General features: G+C 45.4%; 1 protein-coding gene across 1 annotated transcript; it reads left to right on the top strand.

Annotated features, from left to right (window-relative positions):
- The first annotated feature begins 9,467 nt into the window (after positions 1-9,467).
- On the top strand, positions 9,468-10,078 carry LOC135534417 (uncharacterized). The gene is made up of 2 exons (XM_064961418.1): positions 9,468-9,490; positions 9,532-10,078. Exons 1-2 carry the CDS (start codon positions 9,468-9,470, stop codon positions 10,076-10,078), a joined length of 570 nt encoding a protein of 189 aa, XP_064817490.1.
- Positions 10,079-13,156: the final 3,078 nt, after the last annotated feature.

The raw sequence follows: 13,156 nt of genomic DNA on the forward strand, positions 1-13,156 counted from the left end.
CGTTAAGGTCCCTGAAGTATTCCTAACTACCCCAACGTTAAAGTCCCTGAAGTATTCCTAGCTACCCCAACGTTAAAGGCCTTAGAGTATTCCTAGCTACCCCAACGTTAAAGGCCTTGAAGTATTCCTAACTACCCCAACGTTAAAGGCCTTGTATTCCTATTCCCCAACATTAAAAGAAGTAATTCCTAACTACCCCAACATTAAAGGCCTTGAAGTTAAAGGCCTTGAGAAGTATTCCCTAGCTACCCCAACGTTAAAGGCCTTGAAGTATTCCTAACTACCCCCAACATTAAAGGCCTTGAGAAGTAATTCCTAACTACCCCCAACGTTAAGGCCTTGAGAAGTATTCCTAACTACCCCCAACGTTAAAGTCCCTGAAGTAATTCCTAACTACCCCCAACATTAAAGGCCTTGAAAGTATTCCCTAGCTACCCCAACGTTAAAGGCCTTGAGAAGTATTCCTAAGCTACCCCAACGTTAAAGGCCTTGAGAAGTATTCTAGCTACCCCAACGTTAAAGTCCCTGAAGTATTCCTAACTACCCCAACGTTAAAGTCCCTGGTATTCCTAGCTACCCCAACGTTAAAGTCCCTGAGAAGTATTCCCTAGTATTCCTAACTACCCCAACATTAAAGGCCTTGAGAAGTATTCCTAACTACCCCCAACGTTAAAGGCCTTGATAAGTATTCCCTAGCTACCCAACGTTAAAGGCCTTGAGAAGTCCCCCAACATTCTAGCTACCCCCAACATTAAAGGCCTTGAGAAGTATTCCTAACTTTAAAGTTAAAGGCCTTGAGAAGTATTCCTAGCTACCCCAACGTTAAAGGCCTTGAGAAGTATTCCTAGCTACCCCAACGTTAAAGGCCTTGAGAAGTATTCCTAACTACCCCCAACATTAAAGGCCTTGAAGTAATTCCTACTACCCCCAACAACGTTAAAGTCCGAAGTATTCCCCTAGCTACCCCAACGTTAAAGGCCTTGAGAAGTATTCCTAACTACCCCAACATTAAAGGCCTTGAGAAGTATTCCTAGCTACCCCAACGTTAAAGGCCTTGAGAAGTATTCCTAGCTACCCCCAACATTAAAGGCCTTGAGAAGTATTCCTAACTACCCCAACGTTAAAGGCCTTGAGAAGTATTCCTAGCTACCCCAACGTTAAAGGCCTTGAGAAGTATTCCTAACTACCCCCAACGTTAAAGGCCTTGAGAAGTATTCTAGCTACCCCCAACGTTAAAGGCCTTGAGAAGTATTCTAGCTACCCCCAACGTTAAAGGCCTTGAGAAGTATTCCTAAGCTACCCCAAACGTTAAAGGCCTTGAGAAGTAATTCCTAACTACCCCCAACATTAAAGGCCTTGAGAAGTATTCTAGCTACCCCCAACGTTAAGGGCCTTGAGAAGTATTCCTAACTACCCCAACATTAAAGGCCTTGAGAAGTATTCCTAGCTACCCCCAACATTAAAGGCCTTGAGAAGTAATTCCTAACTACCCCCAACATTAAAGGCCTTGAGAAGTATTCCTAGCTACCCCAACGTTAAAGGCCTTGAGAAGTATTCCTAGCTACCCCAACATTAAAGGCCTTGAGAAGTATTCCTAACTACCCCCAACATTAAAGGCCTTGAGAAGTACCCCAATTCCTAACTACCCCAACGTTAAAGGCCTTGAGAAGTATTCCTAGCTACCCCAACGTTAAAGGCCTTGAGAAGTATTCCTAGCTACCCCAACGTTAAAGACCTTGAGAAGTATTCCTAGCTACCCCAATGTTAAAGTCCCTGAAGTATTCCTAACTACCCCAACGTTAAAGTCCCTGAAGTATTCCTAGCTACCCCAACGTTAAAGTCCCTGAAGTATTCCTAGCTACCCCAACGTTAAAGTCCCTGAAGTATTCCTAACTACCCCAACGTTAAAGGCCTTGAGAAGTATTCCTAACTACCCCCAACGTTAAAGGCCTTGAGAAGTATTCCTAGCTACCCCAACGTTAAAGGCCTTGAGAAGTATTCCTAACTACCCCCAACATTAAAGGCCTTGAGAAGTAATTCCTAACTACAACGTTAAAGGCCTTGAGAAGTATTCCAACTACCCCCAAGTTAAAGGCCTTGAGAAGTATTCTAACTACCCCCAACGTTAAAGGCCTTGAGAAGTATTCCTAGCTACCCCCAACATTAAAGGCCTTGAGAAGTATTCCTAGCTACCCCAACGTTAAAGGCCTTGAGAAGTATTCTATTACCCCCAACATTAAGGCCTTGAGAAGTACCTAACTACCCCCAACATTAAAGGCCTTGAGAAGTATTCCTAGCTACCCCAACGTTAAAGGCCTTGAGAAGTATTCCTAGCTACCCCAACGTTAAAGGCCTTGAGAAGTATTCCTAACTACCCCCAACATTAAAGGCCTTGAGAAGTAATTCCTAACTACCCCCAACGTTAAAGGCCTTGAGAAGTATTCCTAGCTACCCCAACGTTAAAGGCCTTGAGAAGTAATTCCTAACTACCCCCAACATTAAAGGCCTTGAGAAGTATTCCTAGCTACCCCAACGTTAAAGGCCTTGAGAAGTATTCCTAGCTACCCCAACGTTAAAGACCTTGAGAAGTATTCCTAGCTACCCCAACGTTAAAGGCCTTGAGAAGTATTCCTAGCTACCCCCAACATTAAAGGCCTTGAGAAGTATTCCTAACTACCCCCAACATTAAAGGCCTTGAGAAGTATTCCTAGCTACCCCAACGTTAAAGGCCTTGAGAAGTATTCCTAGCTACCCCCAACATTAAAGGCCTTGAGAAGTATTCCTAGCTACCCCAACGTTAAAGGCCTTGAGAAGTAATTCCTAACTACCCCCAACATTAAAGGCCTTGAGAAGTATTCCTAGCTACCCCAACGTTAAAGGCCTTGAGAAGTATTCCTAGCTACCCCAACGTTAAAGACCTTGAGAAGTATTCCTAGCTACCCCAACGTTAAAGTCCCTGAAGTATTCCTAACTACCCCAACGTTAAAGGCCTTGAGAAGTATTCCTAACTACCCCCAACATTAAAGGCCTTGAGAAGTATTCCTAACTACCCCCAACATTAAAGGCCTTGAGAAGTATTCCTAGCTACCCCAACGTTAAAGGCCTTGAGAAGTATTCCTAGCTACCCCCAACATTAAAGGCCTTGAGAAGTATTCCTAACTACCCCCAACATTAAAGGCCTTGAGAAGTATTCCTAGCTACCCCAACGTTAAAGGCCTTGAGAAGTATTCCTAGCTACCCCAACGTTAAACGAACTACTTCTCCGCCTCAGGTCGTACCCTCTGGCTATCCCTCCTAAGCCTAGCTGAGCCGAACGCCTCATGAGCAGAGCTTTTGCTTTTTATTGATCTCTTTGTTTCCCATAGCTGGAAGGGCACAATATTTTCTCCAACCTGACTTCCAGTGAGTACGAGCAGGTGTTAGAGGTCATCCACAAGGCCATCATCGCTACAGATCTGGCGCTCTACTTCGGCAACCGCAAACAGCTAGCTGAGCTACTGAGCACTGGAGCTCTGGACCTGGACAACCACCAACACAGGTCAGAGGTCACACACACACACACGCACACACACGCACACACATACACACACACACACACTGGACAACCACCAACACAGGACAGTGGTCACACACACACACACGCACACACACACACACTGGACCGCAACAACCACCAACACAGGTTAGTGGTCACACACACACACAGACACACACACACACACACAAACACACACACACACACTGGACCGCAACAACCACCGGCACATGTCACAGGTTAAATAAGAGCTTTCACACTAAATAGCTGAACTGAACCAAGCCAAATCAGACCAAGCTTACTGAGCTGCCATGGTTACACATCCACTATAGTTACTGGATCCGTGCTGAACAGGTCAACGTAAAGAGAGAAAAAAAAACTATTTTATCACACAGTGTTTTGGGTCAGCATCACTGTGTTTTAGGTCAGCATCACGGTGGTTTGGGTCAGCATCACTGTGGTTTTGGGTCAGCATCACTGTGTTTTAGGTCAGCATCACGGTGGTTTGGGTCAGCATCACTGTGGTTTTGGGTCAGCATCACTGTGTTTTGGGTCAGCATCACTGTGTTTTAGGTCAGCATCACGGTGGTTTGGGTCAGCATCACTGTGGTTTTGGGTCAGCATCACTGTGTTTTGGGTCAGCATCACTGTGTTTTGGGTCAGCATCACTGTGTTTTAGGTCAGCATCACAGTGGTTTTGGTCAGCATCATGATGGTTTGGGTCAGCATCACTGTGTGTTGGATCAGCATCACTGTGGTTTGGGTCAGCATCATGATGGTTTGGGTCAGCATCACGGTGGTTTTGGTCAGCATCACTGTGGTTTTGGTCAGCGTCACGGTGGTTTGGGTCAACAGTTAGAAAAGACTAATCGAGTCAGGGGACAACTACACTCATTCTCATGCATCTGGAAATACAGTGCATTATAGGAAAGTATTCAGACCCCTTGACTTTTTCCACATTTTGTTACATTACAGCCTAAAATTAAATAGCTTTTTTTCCTCATCAATCTACACACAATACACCATAATGACATCACAATACCCCATAATGACATCACAATACCCCATAATGACATCACAATACCCCGTAATAACATCACAATACCCCATAATGACATCACAATACCCCATAATGACATCTCAATACCCCATAAAAACAAAGCAAAAACAGTTTTTTAGACATTTTTGCAAACGTATGAAAAATAAATGAATGAAATATTACATTTACATAAGTATTCAGACCCTTTAGTCAGTACTTTGTTGAAGTACCTTTGGCAGCGAATCCAGCTTTGAGTCTTCTTGGGTATGACGCTACAAGCTTGGCACACCTGTATTTGGGGAGGTTCTCTCTTCTCTGCAGATCCTCTCAAGCTCTGCCAGGTTGGATGGGAGCGTCGCTGCACAGCTATTTTCACGTCTCTCCAAAGATTTTCAATCAGGTTCAAGTCCGGGCTCTGGCTGGGTCACTCAAGGACATTCAGAGACTTTTCCCAAAGCCACTCCTGCGTTGTCTTGGCTGTGTGCTTAGATGTCGTGTGTAGCTTGATGAGGGATTTTTATTTATTTAAGCCATTTTAGAATAAGGCTGTAACGTAACAGAATGTGGGACAAATCAAGGGGACTGAATACATTCTGAATGCACTGTATATATAAATAAATCATAAATAAATCAAAACAAATACTTCTCTTTCCCCAGGGACCGCGTGATTGGTCTGATGATGACAGCATGTGACCTGTGTTCCGTTACCAAGCTGTGGCCAATCACGCGACTCACAGCCAATGATATCTACGCTGAGTTCTGGGCTGAGGTACAGTAGTATAACTCACTACACTCAACCACCAACAGGGTTCTTTGTTTGTCCGCAAAAGAGAACCGTTTTAGGTTCCAAGTAGAACACTTTGATGGTGAAAGGGTTTCACGTAGAACATTGTAATAGCGGAGGTGTTCCACTTGGAACAAAAAAAAATATTATTTTCAGAGGGTTATCCTATGGGGACAATTGAAGAACCCTTTGTAGTTCTAGGTAGCGCCTTCTTTTCTAAGAGTGTACTACAATACTACTGTTGTAAAGAGTTCATCAATTCATTAATAACGAATGAATTATGAATGAATTATAAATGAATGGATTATGAATGGATTATGAATGGATTATGAATGAATGGGTTATGAATGAATGGATTATGAATGGATTATGAATGAATGGATTATGAATGAATGGATTATGAATGAATTATGAATGGATTATGAATGAATGGATTATGAATGGATTATGAATGAATGGATTATGAATGAATTATGAATGTATTATGAATGAATTATGAATGGATTATGAATGAATTATGAATGGATTATGAATGGATTATGAATGAATTATGAATGGATTATGAATGAATTATGAATGAATTATGAATGGATTATGAATGAATTATGAATGGATTATGAATGAATTATGAATGGATTATGAATGGATTATGAATGAATTATGAATGGATTATGAATGGATTATGAATCCTCCTCCTCCTCTCCTCTCCTCCTCTCCTCTCCTCCTCCTCTCCTCCTCTCCTCCTCCTCCTCTCCTCCTCCTCCTCTCTCCCTCCTCCTCCTCCTCTCCTCGTCCTCCTCCTCTCCTCCTCCTCTCTTCCTCCTCCCTTCTCCTCCTCCTCCTCCTCCTCTCCTCCTCCTCCTCTCCTCTCCTCCTCTCCTCCCCTTCTCCTCCTCCTCCTCTCCCCTCCTCTCCTCCTCCTCCTCCCCTCCTCCCTCCTCTCCCTCCTCCTCCTCTCCTCCTTCTCTCCTCCTCCTCCTCCCCTCCTCTTATCCTCCCTCCTCTCCTCCTCCTCCTCCCTCCTCCTCCCTCTCCTCCTCCTCCTCCTCCTCCCCTCCTCCCTCCTCTCCTCCCTCCTCTCCTCCTCCCTCCCTCCTCCTCCCTCCTCCTCTTCTCCTCCTCCTCCTCTCCTCCTCTCCCTCCCTCCTACTCCTCCTCCCTCCTCCCTCTCTCCTCCTCTCCCTCCTCTCCTCTCCTCCTCCTCTCCTCCTCCCCTCCTCCCTCTCCTCCCCTTCCTCTCTTCCTCCTCCCTCCTCCCTCCTCCTCTCCTCCTCCTCCCTCTCATCTCCTCCTCCTCCTCCTCCTCCCCTTCTTCTCCTCCTCCTCTTCCTCCTTCTCCTCCTCCTCCTCCTCTCCTGCACTCCTCCTCCTCTCCTCCTCCTCCCTCTCCTCCTCCTCTCCTCCTCTTCCTCCTCCTCTCCTCCTCCTCTCCTCTCCTCCTCCTCCTCCTCCTCCTCCTCCTCCTCCTCCTCCTCCTCCTCCTCTACAGGGGGATGAGATGAAGAAGATAGGTATACAGCCCATCCCTATGATGGACAGAGATAAGAAGGAAGAGGTTCCTCAGGGGCAGGTAAGAACAACACACACACACACACACACACACACACGCACACGCACACACACACGCACACACACTAAGAACATTACCTAGGCTGCGTCTCATTCTGGCAGGATGTGCCCCTTGTTCCCGCCCCTTTACTGACCTGAGACAGGTGTAGGTAGAAACAACAGCTCCACTCCACTTAGTTTACATCATTTTGCTTTCCCATCCAGTCCCATCAGATCTGTGGACTTTTTTTTAGGTCATTGTCGGAAGACATTGTTGTTCTTATCCAACCACATGCATTCTCCTTGTCTGTTTCTGTAGGTGGGGTTCTACAATGCTGTTGCACTCCCATGTTATACGACCTTATCTGAGCTCTTCCCCCCTTCTGGCCCTCTTCTACAAGCCTGCAAGTGAGTAACATACAATACACACACCATATATTACATAGACTACACACCATATATTACATAGACTACACACCCCATATATTACATAGACTACACACACCATATATTACACAGACTACACACCCCATATATTACATAGACTACACACCATATATTAACTAGACTACACACCCCATATATTACATAGACTACACACCCCATATATTACATAGACTACACACACCATATATTACATAGACTACACACACCATATATTACATAGACTACACACCATATATTACATAGACTACACACACCATATATTACATAGACTACACACCATATATTACATAGACTACACACCATATATTACATAGACTACACACCATATATTACATACAATACACACACCATATATTACATAGACTACATACACCATATATTACATAGACTACACACCCCATATATTACATAGACTACACACCATATATTACATAGACTACACACCATATATTACATAGACTACACACCATATATTACATACAATACACACACCATATATTACATAGACTACACACACCATATATTACATAGACTACACACCCCATATATTACATAGACTACACACCATATATTACATAGACTACACACCCCATATATTACATAGACTACACACCACATATTACATAGACTACACACCATATATTACATAGACTACACACCCCATATATTACATAGACTACACACACCATATATTACATAGACTACACACCCCATATATTACATAGACTACACACCCCATATATTACATAGACTACACACCATATATTACATAGACTACACACCCCATATATTAAATAGACTACACACACCATATATTATATAGACTAGACACCATAGACTACACACCCCATATATTACATAGACTACACACCCCATATATTACATAGACTAGACACCATAGACTACACACACCATATATTACATAGACTAGACACCATAGACTACACACACCATATATTATATCGACGACACACCCCATATATTACATAGACTAGACACCATAGACTACACACCCCATATATTACATAGACTACACACCCCATATATTACATAGACTAGACACCATAGACTACACACACCATATATTACATAGACTACACACCACAGACTACACACACACCATGTATTACATAGACTACACACCATATATTACATAGACTACACACCATATATTACATACAATACACACACCATATATTACATAGACTACATACACCATATATTACATAGACTACACACCCCATATATTACATAGACTACACACCATATATTACATAGACTACACACCATATATTACATAGACTACACACCATATATTACATACAATACACACACCATATATTACATAGACTACACACACCATATATTACATAGACTACACACCCCATATATTACATAGACTACACACCATATATTACATAGACTACACACCCCATATATTACATAGACTACACACCACATATTACATAGACTACACACCATATATTACATAGACTACACACCCCATATATTACATAGACTACACACACCATATATTACATAGACTACACACCCCATATATTACATAGACTACACACCCCATATATTACATAGACTACACACCATATATTACATAGACTACACACCCCATATATTAAATAGACTACACACACCATATATTATATAGACTAGACACCATAGACTACACACCCCATATATTACATAGACTACACACCCCATATATTACATAGACTAGACACCATAGACTACACACACCATATATTACATAGACTAGACACCATAGACTACACACACCATATATTATATCGACGACACACCCCATATATTACATAGACTAGACACCATAGACTACACACCCCATATATTACATAGACTACACACCCCATATATTACATAGACTAGACACCATAGACTACACACACCATATATTACATAGACTACACACCACAGACTACACACACACCATGTATTACATAGACTACACACCACAGACTACACACACACCATGTATTACATAGACTACACTCACTGTCTTCCAGTAGGAAGATCCTAGAATGATTGTGAATGATTGTTTTTCCACAGGGAGAACCTTGGCCAGTGGGAGAAGATAGTGAATGGAGAAGAGGAGGACAGTGGTGTGAGAGGAGTGTGGGCCCCGTCAGAGCCTGTTGACCCCAGGGCAGAGCCTGTTGACCCCAGAGTAGAGCCTGTTGACCCCAGGGCAGAGCCTGTTGACCCCATTGTAGAGCCTGTTGACCCCAGGGCAGAGCCTGTTGACCCCAGAGTAGAGCCTGTTGACCCCAGGGTAGAGCCTGTTGACCCCAGGGCAGAGCCTGTTGACCCCAGGGCAGAGCCTGTTGACCCCAGGGCAGAGCCTGTTGACCCCAGGGCAGAGCCTGTTGACCCCAGGGTAGAGCCTGTTGACCCCAGGGCAGAGCCTGTTGACCCCAGAGTAGAGCCTGTTGACCCCAGGGCAGAGCCTGTTGACCCCAGAGTAGAGCCTGTTGACCCCAGGGTAGAGCCTGTTGACCCCAGGGCAGAGCCTGTTGACCCCAGGGCAGAGCCTGTTGACCCCAGGGCAGAGCCTGTTGACCCCATTGCAGAGCCTGTTGACCCCAGGGTAGAGCCTGTTGACCCCATTGTAGAGCCTGTTGACCCCATTGTAGAGCCCAGCACGGAGGAACCATCTAACCCTGACTCAGGTCCTGTGAAGGTGGACAACTGACTAGTAGTGAAGCCACTGCTCGCCCTCACTACCACGCAAGTCAATACGCCCTCACTACCACACGCCCTCACTACCACACACCCTCACAATGTCCCCTGCCAGCAGGTGTGTGTACTTCCTGTCTGGACTTCCTGTGTCAGCGACTCAATTCCTTCTGCAACAGGAAGGGGCGGGAAACATGCGTAGGGACGAGGGAAGATGATTGGTGGATTTACTAACAAGGGGATTATTTTCAGAAACACACAGTTACCTCATTGGGTGAGGGAGGAGAGGAGGTAACACAGACGGTGTCACCACTCCCGTAGACACGGACGGAGGACCGCAGGGGTGTGTTCATTAGGCACCAAACGCAAATAAACTGCCCGGGAGAGACTACCTGGACCGGTCCAATAAGAAACAGTTGTTTTATGATTTCCGTTGCAAAATGTTTGGCACTGATGAATACAGCCGAGTGGGGATTCGGCACCAATCACCTGATCCACCAACCACCTGATCCACCAACCACCTGATCACCAACCACCTGATCACCAACCACCTGATCCACCAACCACCTGATCCACCAGTCACCAGATCCACCAACCACCTGATCCACCAACCACCTGATCCACCAGTCACCTGATCCACCAACCACCTGATCCACCAACCACCTGATCACCAACCACCTGATCCACCAACCACTTGGGAACCAGTCACCTGATCCACCAGTCACCTGATCCACCAACCACTTGGGAACCAGTCACCTGATCCACCAGTCACCTGATCCACCAGTCACCTGATCCACCAACCACTTGGGAAACAGTCACCTGATCCACCAGTCACCTGATCCACCAGTCACCTGATCCACCAGTCACCTGATCCACCAGTCACCTGATCCACCAGTCACCTGATCCACCAGTCACCTGATCCACCAACCACCTGATCCACCAACCACCTGATCCACCAGTCACCTGATCCACCAGTCACCTGATCCACCAGTCACCTGATCCACCAGTCACCTGATCCACCAACCACCTGATCCACCAACCACCTGATCCACCAGTCACCTGATCCACCAGTCACCTGATCCACCAGTCACCTGATCCACCAACCACCTGATCCACCAACCACTTGGGAACCAGTCACCTGATCCACCAACCACCTGATCCACCAACCACCTGATCCACCAACCACCTGATCCACCAACCACCTGATCCACCAACCACCTGATCCACCAACCACCTGATCCACCAACCACCTGATCCACCAACCACCTGATCCACCAACCACCTGATCCACCAGTCACCAGATCCACCAACCACCTGATCCACCAACCACCTGATCCACCAGTCACCTGATCCACCAACCACCTGATCCACCAACCACCTGATCCACCAACCACCTGATCCACCAACTACCTGATCCACCAACTACCTGATCCACCAACTACCTGATCCACCAGTCACCTGATCCACCAACCACCTGATCCACCAACCACCTGATCCACCAACCACCTGATCCACCAGTCACCTGATCCACCAACCACCTGATCCACCAACCACCTGATCCACCAACTACCTGATCCACCAGTCACCTGATCCACCAACCACCTGATCCACCAACCACCTGATCCACCAACCACCTGATCCACCAACTACCTGATCCACCAGTCACCTGATCCACCAACCACCTGATCCACCAACCACCTGATCCACCAACCACTTGGGAACCAACCACCTGATCCACCAACCACCTGATCCACCAACCACCTGATCCACCAACCACCTGATCCACCAACCACCTGATCCACCAACCACCTGATCCACCAGTCACCTGATCCACCAGTCACCTGATCCACTCCACTTCTTGGGAACCAGTCACCTGATCCACCAGTCACCTGATCCACCAGTCACCTGATCCACCAACCACTTGGGAACCAGTCACCTGATCCACCAGTCACCTGATCCACCAACCACTTGGGAACCAGTCACCTGATCCACTCCACTTCTTGGGAACCAGTCACCTGATCCACCAGTCACCTGATCCACCAGTCACCTGATCCACACCACTTCTTGGGAACCAGTCCAGACCTTTGTGAATGGATCTGTATGTCTGAGTTTTTGTTTGTTTTGATTTGATTTTAACGTTAATCCAATGTTATTGTTTATTTTGGCTGGTTTGTTTTATGTTCTGAATATGCAGAGGCCTTAGTCTTTACACTCTAAACCTTTATATAAAAAGGCAAGAGGTGAAATGTGGACTGTTTTGTTTGTTGCTTCTGACTTTATGAAACGGTAGCCTATCTCCTAAAGCACTACTTTTGACCAGGGCCCAACATAACTAATATAAATCCCTCTTAACTTCTGGACAAATTATCCCCCTGTAGGCCCTGGTCAAAGGTAGTGCACTCTGGAGGAGATATGATACCAGTTGGGGTCGCAGCCTATTGAAATGGTACTGTTTGTTTGCTTGCTGTGGTAGACTGACTGACTTATCCCATGCCAAACTACTTGGAAGGAGGTTGTTGGTTCTAAAAAAAGAGAGCGACAGAAAGAATGTTTATCATGTTGTCGAAAAGAAGCTTCTAGAATGTCTTCTAGAATGTTTTTTTGTCACTTTGAGCAAAAAAATAATGTTTTTGGAGTACTTGAAAGAAGACATACAGAACATACATATTATTCTATTCAGAGATGGCAAAACAGCAGAAATCCCCTCACGGCATCTTATTATCAAAGCACAGACAGACTAAATGTGACCCAGCGGGGCTGAGTTAGATAATGGTAACACTTAGCTGGCCGTGTCACACGAAAGTCACAATGTTCTATGCAGAATTGGCCCCTAGACCTGGGTTCAAACAACATTTAAAATAATTTCAAATACTTTATCTGGGCTTGATTGCGCTTGCCTGGCATAATGGAATAAATAGAGGAGTTGCGAGTTTAAACCCCACCCATCTATGCAGACTAAAGCAATCACTAAAAGTATTTGAAAGATTTCAAATAGTCTTTGAACCCAGGTCTGCACCCCACCACCGTGCTATCAGCAACTGGTGTTGCCACAGGAACCTGCAACTGACTACAACTCAGTCTTTTGTCTGATTAT

The sequence above is a fragment of the Oncorhynchus masou genome, unplaced genomic scaffold, assembly GCF_036934945.1.
Source record: "Oncorhynchus masou masou isolate Uvic2021 unplaced genomic scaffold, UVic_Omas_1.1 unplaced_scaffold_3373, whole genome shotgun sequence".
Lineage (NCBI taxonomy): Eukaryota > Metazoa > Chordata > Actinopteri > Salmoniformes > Salmonidae > Oncorhynchus > Oncorhynchus masou.

Excerpts from the sequence above, each read along its gene's own strand:
- LOC135534417 (XM_064961418.1), top strand. The coding sequence starts at position 9,468 with ATGGAGAAGAGGAGGACAGTGGT. Across the intron at positions 9,491-9,531 it reads GAGAAGAGGAGGACAGTGGT|GGCAGAGCCTGTTGACCCCA; the intron begins GTGAGAGGAGTG and ends TGTTGACCCCAG.